This window comes from Sphaerodactylus townsendi, linkage group LG14, assembly GCF_021028975.2.
Source record: "Sphaerodactylus townsendi isolate TG3544 linkage group LG14, MPM_Stown_v2.3, whole genome shotgun sequence".
Classification (NCBI taxonomy): Eukaryota; Metazoa; Chordata; class Lepidosauria; order Squamata; family Sphaerodactylidae; genus Sphaerodactylus; species Sphaerodactylus townsendi.
Genome location: NC_059438.1, coordinates 29,306,669 through 29,323,221, shown reverse-complemented (window position 1 = coordinate 29,323,221; position 16,553 = coordinate 29,306,669). Strand labels below are relative to the sequence as shown.

General features: G+C 44.1%; 1 protein-coding gene across 1 annotated transcript in view; it reads left to right on the top strand.

The window, feature by feature from the left end:
- ANO2 (anoctamin 2) overlaps positions 1-16,276 on the top strand; it is a 153,495-nt gene extending 137,219 nt beyond the window's left edge. The window contains 5 exon segments of the mRNA XM_048515346.1: positions 6,930-7,082; positions 7,235-7,287; positions 8,610-8,791; positions 12,107-12,212; positions 14,912-16,276. Coding sequence (XP_048371303.1) covers positions 6,930-7,082; positions 7,235-7,287; positions 8,610-8,791; positions 12,107-12,212; positions 14,912-15,193 — 776 coding nt within the window. The 3' untranslated portion in view covers positions 15,194-16,276.
- The last annotated feature ends 277 nt before the right edge of the window (positions 16,277-16,553 follow it).

The window sequence follows — 16,553 nt, the reverse complement described above, 5'->3', positions numbered from 1 at the left end:
AACAAAGATTAATGGTCCAGCCTGCAGATTTGGTTTCAGACCGGCATTTCCAACAGGAGGCTCTGTTCTCTGTAGCGCTAATGGGTCTCCATCCTTGTTAATTTTGCCATGCTGAGTCCTGTCTCTGGGATTTAAGAAAGATGGAAAACAAGTGAAATCCAACCGGCTCCTCCCCTGGCCTGCCTGTTATGTGGAGCCCTATCACTAAATTCAGCTGCCAGATTCATTGCTGAGTGACAGGGACCACCCACACCGGCAGCAAGCCTTTGGAAGTGCTCAGCGCCGGAGCTGTCAGTTGAGATTGTCCTGAAAGAGCGTCAAGTAGAAGCGGAAGATTAAAGGTGGCTTTCAGTGGCACGTGTTTACCTACTTGAAAAAATGGGTGAAAGGAAGGAGGAGGGTGCTGGCCTTAGGGTTTTATTAACCAGATATAAAAAAACGACTGCAGAGTATCTGTGATAACTGAAATCTGGAAATCTTGTTGATCTTTAAGGTGCTACTGGACTCAACAGTAGCACCTGAAAGATCAGCAACATTTCCAGAGTGTAAGCTTTTGAGATGAAGGGAGCTTTAATACTATGGCTCATTCCACACATGCAGAATAATGCACTTTCAAACTGCTTTCAGTGCTCTTTGAAGCTGTGTGGAATGGCAAAATCCACTTGTAAACAGTTGTGAAAGTGGTTTGAAAACGCATTATTTTGCGTGTGCGGAAGAGGCCTTAGAAGTTTATACCCTGGGGACTGGGCTGGTCTTCAGGGTGCTACTGGACTTGAATCTTGCTGTTCGATTGCAGGCCAGTTACCAACCAGAAACTAAGGTGCAGACAGTAGTTCAAGCCTAACTGTCAATTTGTTCTGAGGTAAAGTTCAATATTGCTTTGTGAGAGGGAGAGACATTCTAAAGCATCCTTCTTTCGTGTCCTTGAGGAATTGGATGTTCTGAAACAGAACATGGGGCCCTCTAAATCTGAGTGAATTATAGGCTCCCAATGGGCAGAGATTTATAGAATCATAGAGTTGGAAGAGACACCGAGGGCCATCAAGTCCAACCATCTGCAATGCAGGAACACACAATCAAAGCACTCCTGACAGATGGCCATCCAACCTCTGTTTAAAAACCTCCAAAGAAGGAGACTCCACCACTCTCCAAGGCAGTGAATTCTGCTGTCGAACAGCCCTTATTGTCAGGAAGTTCTTCCTGATGTTTAGGTGGAATCTCTTTTCCTTCACCTTGAACCCATTACTCCTGGTCCTAGTCTCTGGAGCAGCAGAAAACAAGCTTCCTCCCTCATTAAAGCTTGCTCCCTCATTATATTATTTTTAAAAATAAACAACATCAGGACTGCTGCCAAAAATAGTACAGTGTCCTCTACCTTCGTGTGCTGTCCAGCTTCCCCTGGGTCTTTACATCATAACCCTGAATGTTTCCCTCACTAGTAGCAGCCAATGAGACAAAGCCATGGTAACGCACACAATAATGATGTCAAAGCAGGACATGACTTACGGAGAGAGGAAGGAAGTGGCAGAGTTTCTTTTAACTTGCAGTTCTGCCTGGAGGCATCTGATAACTTCGGGGTGACCTATAGTAAGAAAGGCCAGGAGTAGCTTGTGTAGCAAATACATACTTCCTGCATTTCACAGAATCGTGAAGGAGAAGGAGTTGGGGAAACTGTTCCTTTTCCTTTTCCCCACAATGCTTAAGGGCCCCAGTATATTGGCTCATGTACCTAAGGCTAGTGGTCAAACAATGATCTACCCACCATACCTCTGATCTTCAGGGCTGTGTCTTACAGAACCATTTTCCCTGTTTGTCTGGCAAGTGTGTCGGCATTCATGTTTTTGTTGCATTATTTTGCATGTTTGCCCTACTTTTCTCTCATTCAATTGAATCCAAAGTGGCTTACAACATTCTCCCCTTCTCCATTTTATCCTCTCCACAATTATGTGAGGTAGGTTAGGTGAGGAGTATGTGACTGGCCCAAGGACGCCTATAGGCTTCCGTGGTGGAGTGGGCATTCAAACCGGAGTCTCTTGATCCTTGTCTGATACTCAAACCAGTACAACATACTGGCTCTCCTCTTAAGGGGCCATGGAAGCTTGCTGGGTGACTTTGGGTCACACACTTCCAACCTAACTTACTTCACAAGGTTGTTGTAAGGGTAAAATGGAGTGGGGGAGAATGATGTCATAAGCCACTTTGAGTCCCCAGTAGAGAGAAAACCAGGGCATAAATATCAAAGTAAATAAACGGATAAGCTTCACCGGTGGCTAACCAAAGAATGCTGCCTGAGGGAGCCATCTCCCGTAGCCCCACTACCTCTCAGCACCCATTCCCAGGAAGCCACCCCATTTCCCAGGTAACTTTAGACACAGTGCATCAAACTGTCTTTGCCCAGTAGGGCTTCTTGAATACTTTCATTTTCCAGAATAAGAGCTTGAGAAATCCCATTGGGCATGCACTGCTTGCCATGTGGTTTAAAGACACCTGAGGAACAAGGAAGGTGATCTGGCTCCTGGGCAGGGGGTGGTGTGGTAGAGAAGGTGGCAGAGGCAGCAACAGTAAGGACACCTGAGGCAAGATGGTGGCAGCAGAGCCAGCATGGTGTAGTGGTTAAGAGCAGGTGGATTCTAATCTGGAGAACAGGTTTGATTCCCCACCTGAGAGGCCCAGGCTTATCTGGTAAACCAGATGTGTTTCCTATATGCCTGCTGGGTGACTTCGGGCTAGTCCCATTTCTTCAGAGCTCTCTCAGCTCCACCTACCTCACAAGGTGTCTGTTGTGGGAAGAGGAAGGGAAAGGAGTTTGTTAGCTACCTTGAGTCTCCTCACAGGAGAGAAAGGTGGGGTATAAATCCAAACTCTTCTTCTTCTTCTTCAAAGACTGTCACCTTCATCCTCGAATCAGCCACTGCATTATCTCACCTCCTTGGCGAGCCAGCCACATTTACCTTAATACTTTCTTGAGCTCCTCATAACTTCGGCCAGCACTTTGGAAGCCGTAACATCGTCTGCCCTCAAGAATAAATTATGGGCTCTTATAATTAGCTGAAAACTTTGTGAGCTTTGAAAAGAAGCCAGGGCTGTGAAAGTAAACCTTGCTTATGTCTGTCATCATGGGAACGCCGTTCCTGAGCGAGTGTGCAGGACAGATTTTGAGGCTGACAGCCAGCTAGTAGTTTGCTTACAGCATACTTGCCAAACGGCAGCCATCAGGGCTGGCGGTCCATTCCTACCCAGAAATGCTAAGTGGAACATCAAATAGGCAAATGTCAGAAGAGTGGCATCTCATCTGTTCGGGTTGTGGGAAGAGAACAGGACCCTTGCAAGTGATTAGTCCCCCCTGCATTTCCGACTCTGAGCTTCTGTGTACATTGCAGCGAGCCTCGCTTTGCTTTTCATTGTTCCTCGCTAGCACCCAGTAAGCAGGCCCAAGGAAATTACTGGAGAGCTTCTGAGAAGCCAGTGTAACCGAATATAATCTTGTTCTTGCCGGAGGCGGCGAGAAGATGGGCGTCCATATAAACAGAGGCAGAATTAGGCTCAGCGTCTCTGACTCTAAACCTTTCAGGATTAATTCTGGAGATTCGGAAGAATTTTGCCCGAGGCAGGAGAATCCATCAAAACCTCCTTACTTTCATCTGTCAACAGTAGAAAGCTTGCTAAAGGGAGAGCCACACATTCTTTCATAATCTCTATGATGTGGCAGGATTTGAAAGTGTCATCTTAGGGCATCAAGTTCAGGCATGTTGTATATATTAATTGCCATGGAGAGTTACCAGAGAAACCGAAGATGACTTTGCCAGGGAAAAAAATAATTAGGGTTCTTCTAGTGCCATGGTGACTTTCCAGGAAAGTTACTTTTGACCAGGGGTGTAGTGGGGGCACCCCTGGTGTTTGGGGGCACCCTGGCTGCAGCCCCTCCACTCCTGAAAAAAGAACCATACAATGCCTTTAAAATGCATCTAACTTTTCTCTGAGGCTGGCAAGACAGTGAAGGCAGGACAGCTAACTTTCCTCCATCCTTCTGAGCAGTGCCGGGGCCGGCAAGACTGTGAGGGCAGAGACAAGACCAGGGAAGGAGTGTGCCCTCCCTGACCTTGTCCCTGCCCCCAGTGTCTTGCCAGCCTCACCTGGAGGGACAGAGGAAAGTTAACAACGTTGTAAAACTACCACCACCAGGGTCTTGGCATGCCTCAGAGAGAAGTTAGGTACATTTTAAAGGCACTGTATGGGGGTTTTGTGCCGGGTGGGAGTGACAGTGGGGATGGATGCAACTGTGAGGGGCATGTGGCACCCAGAGCCAGCCCCAGGCACATTTTTTGGAAGCCACACCCCTTTTGATTGTTAACATAGCCTTGGAGGGGGCCGAAAATGTTCTCACGCATCCCTGTTTTCCTTCCATTCTTTGTCACATTTTTCACACCTGTCCATATTCATGCTGTCGGGGCCAGGTAATGAGGCAGGTGATGCTCCACTTCAGCGTGTTTCCTGTTCAGAATAATTATGTGAGGAACAAGATGATCATTTGGATGCACCTCTAAATTCACACACGGCTGGGAATGTTGTGCCTGTACACTGCATTCCTTTTGGTTCCCATTGCTTTAGACTGCATATTGGGATACTTATTTGAATGCAAGGGAACTTCAATGCATTTACCTCAGTGAGTTCCTGCATGTCCTCTGCCCTCTCCAGTCAGTTGCACAGACTTCCACAGAGGTGTGAAAAATTGCCAAAAATGATACTCGTATCACGGGATACGTATTCTCCACCCCATGCATAATTTTATAAACTTCTGTCATATTATTCCCTAGTTGTCTTTTCCATAAACTCAGGAGCCCCTAACTCATTAGCCTATCCCTGGAGAGCGGTTCTTTGCCCTCATAATCATTTTAGTTAATGTTTGCAGTTCTATAATAATCATGTTTGAGATGAAATGATCAGAACTGTAAACTGAATTCCAGTACTGGATGCACCATAGGGTACTATAATAGTGACTGTTTGCTTGTAGTCCTTTTCCTTTGTATGAATATTCTTATCTAGCGTTATTATACTATTGTTTTTAACTTTTGTATGGCTCTATTATTATTATTATTATTAGTAGTAGTAGTAGTAGTAGTAGTAGTAGTACTAATGATGATGATGATGATGATGATGATGATGATGATAATAATAATAATAATAATAATAATAATAATAATAATAATAATAATAATAATAATAATACATTACAACTTCCTAGGCCTCTGGGTGAGGCTCGAATTGTAATGAAGACCAACAACCAGCTAAAGATCTGGCAGCTGTGAAATCTACCATGGCAGCAACAACAACAACAACAACAATAATAAAAACTACAGTAACAACAACCACCTTTATTAGGCATTAAAATAATAAAAGGAAGAAAACAAGCATTGGCAAGTCAGATTATTCTATGCATGGAGAACCAGTGCAGAGTAAATTATTTCAAAATATCTGATAGAAACTTGGCTACAGAGGTTACAATCAAAGGAAAAGAGTTATTTAATAAGAATATGACCTTCCCAACTGCTGGATATTTGTTAAACTTTATAGGGAACAAAGTAAAGAGACTGCTCCTGAGCCCCTCATATTTAGAGCAGTAAGGCAATATATGTTCCATAGATTGGGGCTCAGAAATGCAATGAGGACATTTTCGATCTTGTGGGGCAATCTTAGTAAACCTCCCTTGTAATATAGGGGAGGGGAAGAAGTTACAACGTGCCCTGGTGAATACCCACCTTTGGTTGGGCTCTAAAAGTTGGGTCAGGTAATCTGCCATCTGATCAATTTTAAATTTGATGTTATAATAGAGAGGGGAACAGTTGCTTCGAGCTTTGTCCTGTAGAACTTGGAACTCCTGACCTAGAAGCCGCCTTTTTAATTGGGAGTAAATTTCAGAAAATCCCAGGAAAATCCCAGGAAAATCCCAGGGAGAGTATTTTGTTTTCAACTGAAAACCACCACTTAGAGTCCTGAAGCTGGGGGAGAATATGGCTCTATTTTAACTGTTTATAACTGTTGTACCACCCTGAGCCCTGTGGGGCGGGATATAAATTTGAAAAATAAACAAAATAAAGAATACTCCCAATCACCAAAATTGCCTTTTCGACCACTGAGTCAACATTCCATGCCACAAAGATCTCGTTCCTGTTCAGTCACTTCCAAACTTCAACTGTGTTAAGCTTTTTTGCTCCAATGTGCTTATTTACTTATTTTATTTGCTCCTTGCACTTATTTATATTAAATATTATTTGTATTGAAGATCTTCAGAATTCACTTTGTTTCTCATCACCCTTCATAAACTGGTCTCATTTGGAAATCTGGCCACTTCAGTACTCACTCCAGATTATTGATGAACAAATTGTATAGCAAATTTGGATCCCTGTATGTCTCTATGAAATACTCTTCCTTTTGCTCTGTGCTGTACCTCCTACCGTTTGCACATTCTCTAACCAACCGGTTGGCTCTTTCCATCCCTGCTTCTCACAAGGACATCAGTAGCCAACTTGTGTGGTGATTGGTGGGTTGTAGTGGGGTTGGTAATGCTCCTGTCCAATTGCTGTGCTCTCTGCACTTTGATATGAGTTATTTTGTGTACTTGTTTCCTCTGTAAATTGGATGTAGCATACTGACTTGCAGCAGGGACGACTGTGAAGTACCTTAGGTATTGTTTTTGCAAGAATTCTTCTCAAGAAGGTGGCTAAATATTACAATTTGTTCTCATTGTCACAAGAACCAAATATTTTTTTTCAAGAAATAGTTTTGCAATGATATTTAAGCACAGAATATACCCAGTATGTACCAATGTAGCAATATATTTAATCTCTGGAAAAGTTCATTTCAAGACGTTTTTGCTCCCTAGTCTTTGACTTGCCAAAGGCTCTTAAAAGCAATCCTCTTCTGTTTTCCAGTCATCCAGTTTGGTTTCGTCACCCTCTTTGTTGCCTCTTTTCCGTTGGCCCCTGTCTTTGCTCTGCTCAACAATGTCATCGAAGTCCGGCTGGATGCCAAAAAGTTTGTCGCCGAACTGAGGAGACCAGACGCAGTTAGAGCAAAAGATATTGGTATGCATGTTGATTTGGAGTGGTGGCAGGGAAAGGGAGAGTATTTTAAGCCCTGCAGAAGAAAGAAAGGGAAGGCATGGGGCGGCTGGAATTCAGTGACCTAAGAGAACTGGAAGCAAAACATCTTAACAAAGCGTTCTCCTCTGTTGCAGGGATTTGGTTCAACATCTTGAGCGGCATTGGAAAATTTTCAGTCATAATTAATGTGAGTATTGACATGCCATGAAATAGGAGCGTTGATGTAGCTAATCCAAGTCTTTCAAATTGCCAAGAAACTCATGTCCTTGGATTGGCTGGGAATGTAGTGGAAGTATCAATGTCCTCCAAAACTTCCTATCGTTGACAGCCTTGCTCAGATCTTGCAAACTGAGGGCTGCGGCTTCCTTTATAGAGTCAATCCATCTCATGTGTGTTGTCCAAAATCTAATAAAGTAATGGGCTTCCTTCCACAACCTGTTTTACCCAGAAATCAAAAGAGTGCATCTCCAGTGGCACCAAGACATCAAATGGATTGCACATAAACTTGTTACATAAATTGACCTGATGCATTTCGGCCTGATAGGTTTTCTTCAAATTACGTAGACACACTAACAGTACTTGTACAGTACAAAATAGTGCAGAAGCCACAAAGAATCCGATAGAAAGGTTGAGGATGAGTCTCCAATCAAGTGAAGGCCATATAATTTCTGCAAGATGGTATTATTCATTTAGGAGCTCATATTATGGATGGTGATGAAATACCTATCTGTCCTTAACTGGATACAAATTCACAAGATGTGTGTGCCAGTGCAAATCAAAAGAGGAGCAAAAGATCACCCTTAAAATAAAGAAACTAGTGATAGTCAAACTCCATCAATAGTCAAAGGAGCAGCAGTGGTGCAGTGGTTAAGAGCAGGTGTTCTCTAATCTGGAGGAACTGGGTTTGATTCCCCGCTCTGCCGCCTGAACTGTGGAGGCTTATCTGGGGAATTCAGATTAGCCTGTGCACTCCAACACATGCCAGCTGGGTGACCTTGGGCTAGTCACAGTTCTTCTAAGCTCTCTCAGCCCCACCTACCCCAGAAGGTGTTTGTTGTGAGGAGGGAAGGGTAAGGAGTTTGTAAACCCCTTTGAGTTTCCTAAAGGGGAGAAAGGTGGGATATAAATCCAACTCTTCTTCTTCATCATCATCATCCATGATCCCTAAGAATGAATAGCCAACAACATTTGACAAAGTTTCTGGACAAATGATCTCCCAAAGCTACAAGAATCCTTAAGGCACCCACCATACGGCATATAAGGAGCCAGGGCATTGGGCCAATCTCGCGTGTCTATTGGAGGGGACATTTCTGCATGATTCCCTTCTTAACTGCTTAGGATCCAGAAGCCGGATTAGTTCACTCTTATCTTCTAGCCACAAAGCAGCTTCTCAGTTTGGAGATGTTTACACAACTTTCTGATGGTCATAATTTGCCTCCATAAGGTGACTTGAAAGCACACTGTAGATATTTGTGGCTTCATGTGGTAAAGATTTTCTTTTTCTCCCAGGCCTTTGTCATTTCTGTCACTTCCGATTTCATTCCACGCCTTGTCTATCAGTATGCATACAGTAACAATGGGACCATGCATGGCTTCATCAATCACACGCTCTCATACTTCAACGTTAGCCATTTTAAGCCTGGAACCCAGCCAGAGAACTCACCTTTTGAACAGGAGGTATCTTTTTGCAGGTAAAGCTGCTTTAGCAAGCATCAACTGATGAATTTACAACTTATCATATTAGCCTTCACAAGGATTTCAGTATTTTAAGGTTACTTGTTTTAAGGCAGCTGGTCGGGAAAAATAATCTGGTCCTGCTCCCGATTGGTGTTCACACTGTAGCAGGCTCTACCAGGCTCACCCCATGGGTTTAAAAAACAAACCACCTCCAATTTGGCGGTTTTTAAATGAGGATGGTCCTGGGGTGAGGGAAATATTGTGGGGCAAACCCACTTTAAGACTGGGAACCATGCAGAATTGTTATACGGAATGGGGCATTTCTCTTGCTCAACCCAGGATATTTTGACCATGTGGAAACAGCCAAAATCTCTGACAATTGGATGTATACTTGACTCAAATTGTCCATTCTTTCACATTCTGCAATTGGTGACTTTTGTTGGGCTGTTAAACTGACAGTTGTGTTTTTTCTAGTACATCATTAACAGAAATAATAGTCATTCTCTTTGCTTATAAACCTGCACACGGTAGGTTCTTGGGTGAAAAAAAGAAGTGAAATTGGCATATAGTAGTTGGAATATTTAACAGTGTATGGAAGTGTGTGCATTTGAGCACAGGGGGTGGAAAGTAAGAGGTATCAGACAAGAATTGTTCGTTTGACAATTTGTAAAACATTTCTGGATATAAGATGGCATTCCCCAAATGCGGAGTCGATAATACCGATTATTCAGCTTCCATTAAATAATGTTTGACATTGATTGCAACATTCAATAGTGATAATTCCTGAGTTAATCAGTGGTCTAAAGACACACACACACACCCCCCCCACCACCACCAAGTTGCCTTTCTTCCTGCTGAGGAAAGGGTATGTGGACCAGGATGTCTATCACCTGAGGTATGGTAGGAAAGCAGGTTCTAGAAAAGCTGAGTACAGCTCACATCTCAAAAAAAAGGATATTGGAAGATGATGGGAAAAAGTGAGAAGTGCAGAAGGGCAATGAGGATGATTGAAGGGATTGGAGCACCTTCCCTTTAAGTGGCAGGAGAGGGCTGCAGCGTTTGGGACTCTTTAGTTTGGAGAGGAGACGTCTGAGGGGGGATATGATTGAAGTCTATAAAATTATGCATGGGATAGAAAATGTCGACAGAGAGAAAATTTTCTCTCTTTCTCACAATACTAGAACCAGGGGGCATTCATTGAAAATGCTGTGGGGAAGAATTAGGACTAATAAAAGGAAACACTTCTTCACACAACGTGTGATTGGTATTTGGAATATGCTGCCACAGGAGGTGGTGATGGCCACTAACCTGGATAGCTTTAAAAAGGGCTTGGACAGATTTATGGAGGAGAAGTCGATCTATGGCTACCAATCATGATCTGCCTTGATCTGAGATTGCAAATGCCTTAGCAGACCAGGTGCTCAAGAGCAGCAGCAGCAGAAGGCCATTGCTTTCACCTCCTGCATGTGAGCTCCCAAAGACACCTGGTGGGCCACTGCGGGTAGCAGAATGCTGGACTAGATGGACTCTGGTCTGATCCAGCTGGCTTGTTCTTATGTTCTTAAAAGAACCACGGAAAAAGCATCCTGCAATCTTTCTTGCTCTCCCTGCAGCAACATGGAAACGGCAAGGAAAAAAGATGGGAAAATCTCTCTGTGTTGTCTGCATCGCATCTAGCTCGGCTGTTAGCTTGCACTGCATGTTCGTGGAATGTCCCTTCCTAAATTAATAAAAGAATGCTTATTTCTGTCCCTGGAAAATATGCTGGGAAAAAGCTGACCCCCCTTTTATTCTTAGACTTTTGTAGCCTCTTCGAACCAATGATGGTACAATCATCATACTGAATTTGCCCCATGCCCCCCTTGCCAGAAATTATCTTAAATATCATCCATAACAAAGCTCAAACATTCTCCGGTGATGCTTTCCTGGAACAGGTCAGGCAAATTTTTATGCACTCCTCTGAATTCTCTGGCATTTGTTCTAAGTAAACAGTGCAACAAGGCCGATCCGTGGCACATAATTAGGCATAACGATTTTTTCAGAGCAAAAAAAAATGACTTTTTTTTATTTCGCTGAAGTTAAATTGAAAATGAATCCCTTCTCAGAAAAAAAAACCCTACTCCAGTCTGTGTGTGCTGTAGATCAATTTATTAAATTTAGACCTGGGAGCTAGAATTAAGTTGCCTACTGATGCAGCAACGAACTTGGGACTGCCACCAAACATACAGTTCAGTTAGAGTCTCACTCAGTCCTCTGTGCGACATGTGTGTATATGTTTTTTTTTAATTTCAATAAGCCTTTATTGGCATACCTGTGTGTATATGTGTGTTTCTTCAATACATTTGCTTTTTTAAGCTGCATGAAAATCATGGAGCATGGTTAAGCTCAATTTAACACTTAGAGTGGCATTGATTCCAGTCTCTCTTGTTGGAATCAGTAGAACTTAAAAACTCTTGACTTGGAATAGATAAGAACATAAGAAAGAGCCTGCTGGATCAGACCTGAGTCCATCTAGTCCAGCACTCTGCTGCTCGCTGTGGCCCACCAGATGCCTTTGGGAGTTCACACGCAGGATGCGTAAGCAATGGCCTTCTGCTGCTGCTGCTGCTCCCGAGTACCTGGTCTGCTAAGGCATTTGCAATCTCAGATCAAGGAGGATCAAGATTGGTAGCCAGAAGAAGTTAGTTGCAGAAGAGAGTATCTGAGTTAAGATAATCAGGGGAAGCAATGACATCAGGAGTCTTCTTGTGACTGGAAATGAGTATCCATTCAGCAGAACTCCTGTGTCATGTTGAGGACACACTCTTCCTTGGCTGTTGTAGCTAAAAATGTGCTGATATAGCAAGAAGGCTGAGAGCATGAGTACCGGAGGACAATTCTTGTAGGTTTCTCATTGGTAGACCTGGGATGGGCTTCCCCATCTCTGCACCTCTGAATAATTCCAGTATTTTGAGAATTGGCATGCAGAGTTGTAACCATTGCCTCCTTACTGGTGTGAATGGGGAAAATGTAGGCAAAAGGGGGGGCACTGTTAATTCCCATTGACTTCCTGCAGTTCAGTCTCTTCCGCTGAAGTCAACAGGATGAAAGTGCTTTACATTGACTGAATCATACCCACGGGCTGTAAATCACCTTAAGCGAAGAGCATTCTGTATTATCCTTGTAGTAAGGATAAAACTAAAAAAACTGGTGCTAGAAATAAATTGGGCTAATTGCATAAATAACGGTGTTGTTTGAAAGTGATCTAGTGCTTTCCCTCTGCTGTGCAAGATGTGGGGAAGGTGTGGCTGTCAAAAGTGCCTTTAATTCTGTGACTTCCTTTTTTACAGATTCAAAGATTACAGAGAGCCTCCGTGGTCTGAAAATCAGTACGAGTTTTCTAAACAGTACTGGGCTGTTCTATCTGCGCGGTTGGCTTTTGTCATTATTTTTCAGGTAAGGTCCGTTTTATTCGGCTTTACCATTGTTTATAATAAACCCATTCATTGTTTGCCGCCTGCAACACATGTATGTCATCATGTTTGACCTTGGGTCTTTAAAAGGTCCCTAGCCTCTTGCCTCAGGAACGTAGGCTGAAGGTCCTACCTTTAAAGAGAGAGAGAGAGAGAGAGAGAGAGGCTCCTTCCGCACATGCAGAATAATGAACTTCCAACGCACTTTGCAGCTGAATTTTACTGTGCAGAATAGCAAAATCCACTGGCAAACAATTGTGAAAGTTTCCTGCTCGTGCCCATCCCCGCCTTATATAGCACCTGCAATCCTGGTCTTGAAGAAACCGTCCATCATGTTCTATTATATTGCCCTTTATATGCTGTAGAGCGGGAAAGACTACTTAATCCTCTCTTAGCTGATCTAGGCAACACTACAGATGCTTTCAAAACTTTGTTCTTGTTAGACAGCAACTCAACTTACCATCGAACAAACTGCTAGATTCTTGTGTGTTGTCATCACTGAACGTTCCCAAATGCTTAGCAGACTCAATCTCAATTCAGTGGCTTAATATTCCAGCTCTCCTGATGCTTGTTTTTTGTTTGTTTTTTACCGATATAGCGAAGGGGCAGTCCAGGCAGCTGACACCAGGATTCTGCGACCTGGCACCAGCTGCCAGCCAGTCAGCTATGCAGGGCCATGCTGACCTCATACCCCTGGGACGGGCCCTGCCCCCTCTGTCCGAAGCAGAGAGGGAAGGAGCAGCCACGCCACCACTCTCCTGCCAGCAAATGGCGGCCACGATAAGTCTGTGCCGCCCTCTTATTCTGCATGTGCGGAAGGGGCCAGAATCTTAAGAACCAGCGATTTGATTCTAGCATAAGCTTTTATGGGCTATAGCCCACTCCGTGCACTGGGGCCTTTCTAGGCAGACACTTATACATGTGGTTAATGAGAGGGATGGTTAAAATCAGCAGGGTCCATGAAATGAAGGATATATAAGGTGAGATACCATTGTGCAAAAATAATTAGTAAAACATGTAAAATAAGCAGTGAAAAAGTACAGAGAGCATTCACAATAGCAAAGACTGATAATAACACCATTTCCGTAGTTTTGCTAAGATAGTTAACACCTGCCGTGGCTGGGAAATTCTGGGTTTTGGATCATTATTTTCAAGACCTGGCAAAATGACTCAACCCAGAATTTGAGGAATGTGACCTGTTTTTGATTGAAAGGAATTTAAATTACTATGAGACAACGTTCTTCACATCTGTATCCTGGAAATACTCTAACAGACCTCCGTGTTTGTGCAGTTTTTTGTTTCAAGGTTCTATCATTGTTCTCCAAATTATAAGCCTCAGAAGTGGACAGGGGAACATTTTAAACTGCCATTTTGAATTAGGGCCCCTATTCTGAAACCAGCCTGCATGGTAAATGGACAATATCTCTCTCACAAGTCTGTGAGCTGCACAAAAGTGGGGGTCAGAGAAAAAAAGTGATACGTATTTTGCAAATAGCTTCTGCGTCAGGCCCTGGATTAAGTCAGCTTTTAGGGCAACTTTTCTTTTACATAAATGGTGAATTGAATATTACTCTGATCCCTGTTCCCAACTGGTTTAACTGCTTCCAGCTGTCTGTCTGTCATCACTTTAAGTGTGCTGAAATCTGGAACATGGTTCTAAGGGAACTAGCCTTCTCCACCAGGACCATTGGTGTTTACTTCTTTTTTTCTTCCACCTCATGCACAACCATTAAATTGAATGACTGCCATTCACTTCTGTGGAAAAAAAATTAAGCAATATATCTGGAAACACTGTTGCTGTAAGGGCTAATGTTGGCCTCTTCTCCCCTGCACAATGTCTCTGTAAGTCTCTTTGAGTTCTGCAGTGAAGCTGCATGGGAGAACCATAAATATATGGGCTTTCTCTCTGCTCCTCTGCACATGAAAATAATAGGCATCTTGTGTGTTGACGAAGTAGCAGCTATTTTCATCATTGCTGAGAACTCCTTGATTTTAGATTGTCTACTGTCATCCATCTGACAGAGAGAGGGTTTCTGGCTCAGTGGTGGTGAAGAAGAAGAAGAAGAAGAAGAAGAAGAAGAAGAAGAAGAAGAAGAAGAAGAAGAAGAAGAAGAAGAAGAAGAAGAAGAAGAAGAAGAAGAAGAAGAAGAAGAAGAAGAAGAAGAGGAAGAGGAAGAGGAAGAGGAAGAGGAGGAGGAGGAGGAGGAGGAGGAGGAGTTGGGATTTATATCCCCCCTTTCTCTCCTGTAAGAGATTCAAAGAAGCTTACAATCTCCTTGTCCTTCCCTCCTCACAACAACACCCTGACATGTGTTGGAGTGCACAAGCTAATCAGGTTCCCCAGATAAGCCTCCACAGCCCAAGTGGCAGAGCATCAAACCCGGTTCTCCAGATTAGAGTGCACCTGCTCTTAACCACTACACTATGCTGCCTCTGTGGCGATTGCTTGGCATGCAGAAGGTCCCAAGTTCAATTCTCCTGTCGGTTAAAAGAATCCGTAAGTAATACGAAAGACCTCCGCCTAAGACCTGAAGAGCTTTGCCAGTCAGAGTAGGCAATACCGACCTTGATAGACTGAGCAGTGGTCTGTCTCAGCGAAAAGGTGGGATTATCCATTCTTTTATCTGGTACTTTGTAGCTCTTTTCCACTTCAGTAACCTCCTGATTTTGTTTCAACGGCAGAACCTGGTCATGTTTCTCAGTGTGCTGGTTGACTGGATGATCCCGGACATCCCCAAAGATATCAGTGAACAGATCAAGAAGGAGAAGAGCGTGCTGGTGGATTTCTTCCTGAAGGAAGAGCACGAGAAACTCCGACTGATAGAAAACTTCATCATGCGGGATAAGCCCAAGAGCAGGAATGAGACGAGAGGGCGGAGAAACCGGGCGGCGAGTTTCTGCCAGTTCAGCCGAAGTCAGCGTGGCAGCTTCACCTCGTCTAGCTCCCAGCACACAGACGTATGATCCCTTCCGGCAGTGGTTCTCAAGCTTTCCAAAAAAGGGACCCACTTCTAAAATTGCTCTGCTTTTGGGATCTGCTGCTACAGTGCCATGGGTGGCAGGTCACGCAGGCTTGGGAGGCAGGTAGTGTAGGCCACACCTGTCACTGCTGCCGCACCAGTGGCTGGGAGCGAACCTAGCCTTTGGGGGGTGAGTGAAGACCTCGAGGGCAGTAGGAAAAAATGTGGTCGCCTTGCCCTCTCTTTTTCTCACTTCTGGCTCAGGAGATACGAGAGGTTTTGAGCCACTTGGGGGGTCATGACCCACAGTTTGAGAACCATTGCCTTAAGGGCTTACCTGTACCACACATGTAAACTGTTTAATAACCTTCTCCCTGGAGAGCCCTAGCTCAGGTGGGAAGGAAAGCTGCTAGCAATCTTTTGTTAGCCCCTGCAACAAATTTAAAATGTTAGGATTATTTGAGGGGGGGGGTCTTGACAGTTAACCAGATATACATTTGTAATCTGGATGTGTCTTTTCAAGGAATAATATTTCTGAAGCGTATAGAATCCTAGAGTTGGAAGAGACCCCCAAGGGCCATCAAGTCCAACCCCCTGCAATGCAGAAACACACAATCAAAGCACCCCCTGACAGATGGCCATCCAGCCTCTTTTTAAAAACCTCCGAAGAAGGAGACTCCACCACTTTCCAAGGTAGTGCACTCCACTGCCGAACAGCCCTGACAGTTAGGACTTTTTCCCTGATATGCCTTTGTGACGATGAGATCTTGAAACTGCTGCAAGGGAAAAAGCAGCGGGGAGGTCAGAGTGAGCACAAACACTGGAGGAGAGCATTAGGCAGATTTACAGGAACTCCATTTCTCCACCTTGCATTCTCTTTACTCCGGTGTACTTCGTATGCAGGAAATATTCCCAGCCAACTAGTAAAATTTTAAGCCACATCACAGCTTTCTCCAAAAATCTTGCAAGTCAACATATGGTGAGAGAGCTTAAAAATTGTCTGCTAGACATCACTAACCCCAGAGGCGTAGCTGGGCCAAACTGTGCCCGGTGCGCAGTGTGTTTTTTCCGCCCCCCATCCTCCCCCTGCCCCAAGGTCTCCTGGGAACTGTAGTTCCTCAGGCAGTTTTTAGCCTGAACTGTGAAGAGGCCGCCTTTTTCAGCCTGAAAAAGTACTAGAAAAAGAAAAGGAACTAAGGAAAATGTAGGAAGGGGGGCAGGGGGGCACCGCAGGCGGGCGCACAAGGAAAAGGGGGAGGAGCCGGGGGCACCCCCTGCCCCCTTGTCGTTCTTCCACTGACTAACCCTGCCGCATAAGTACATTTCCCAACACTCCTTGGGGTGAGGAAAACCACTTCAAGTCA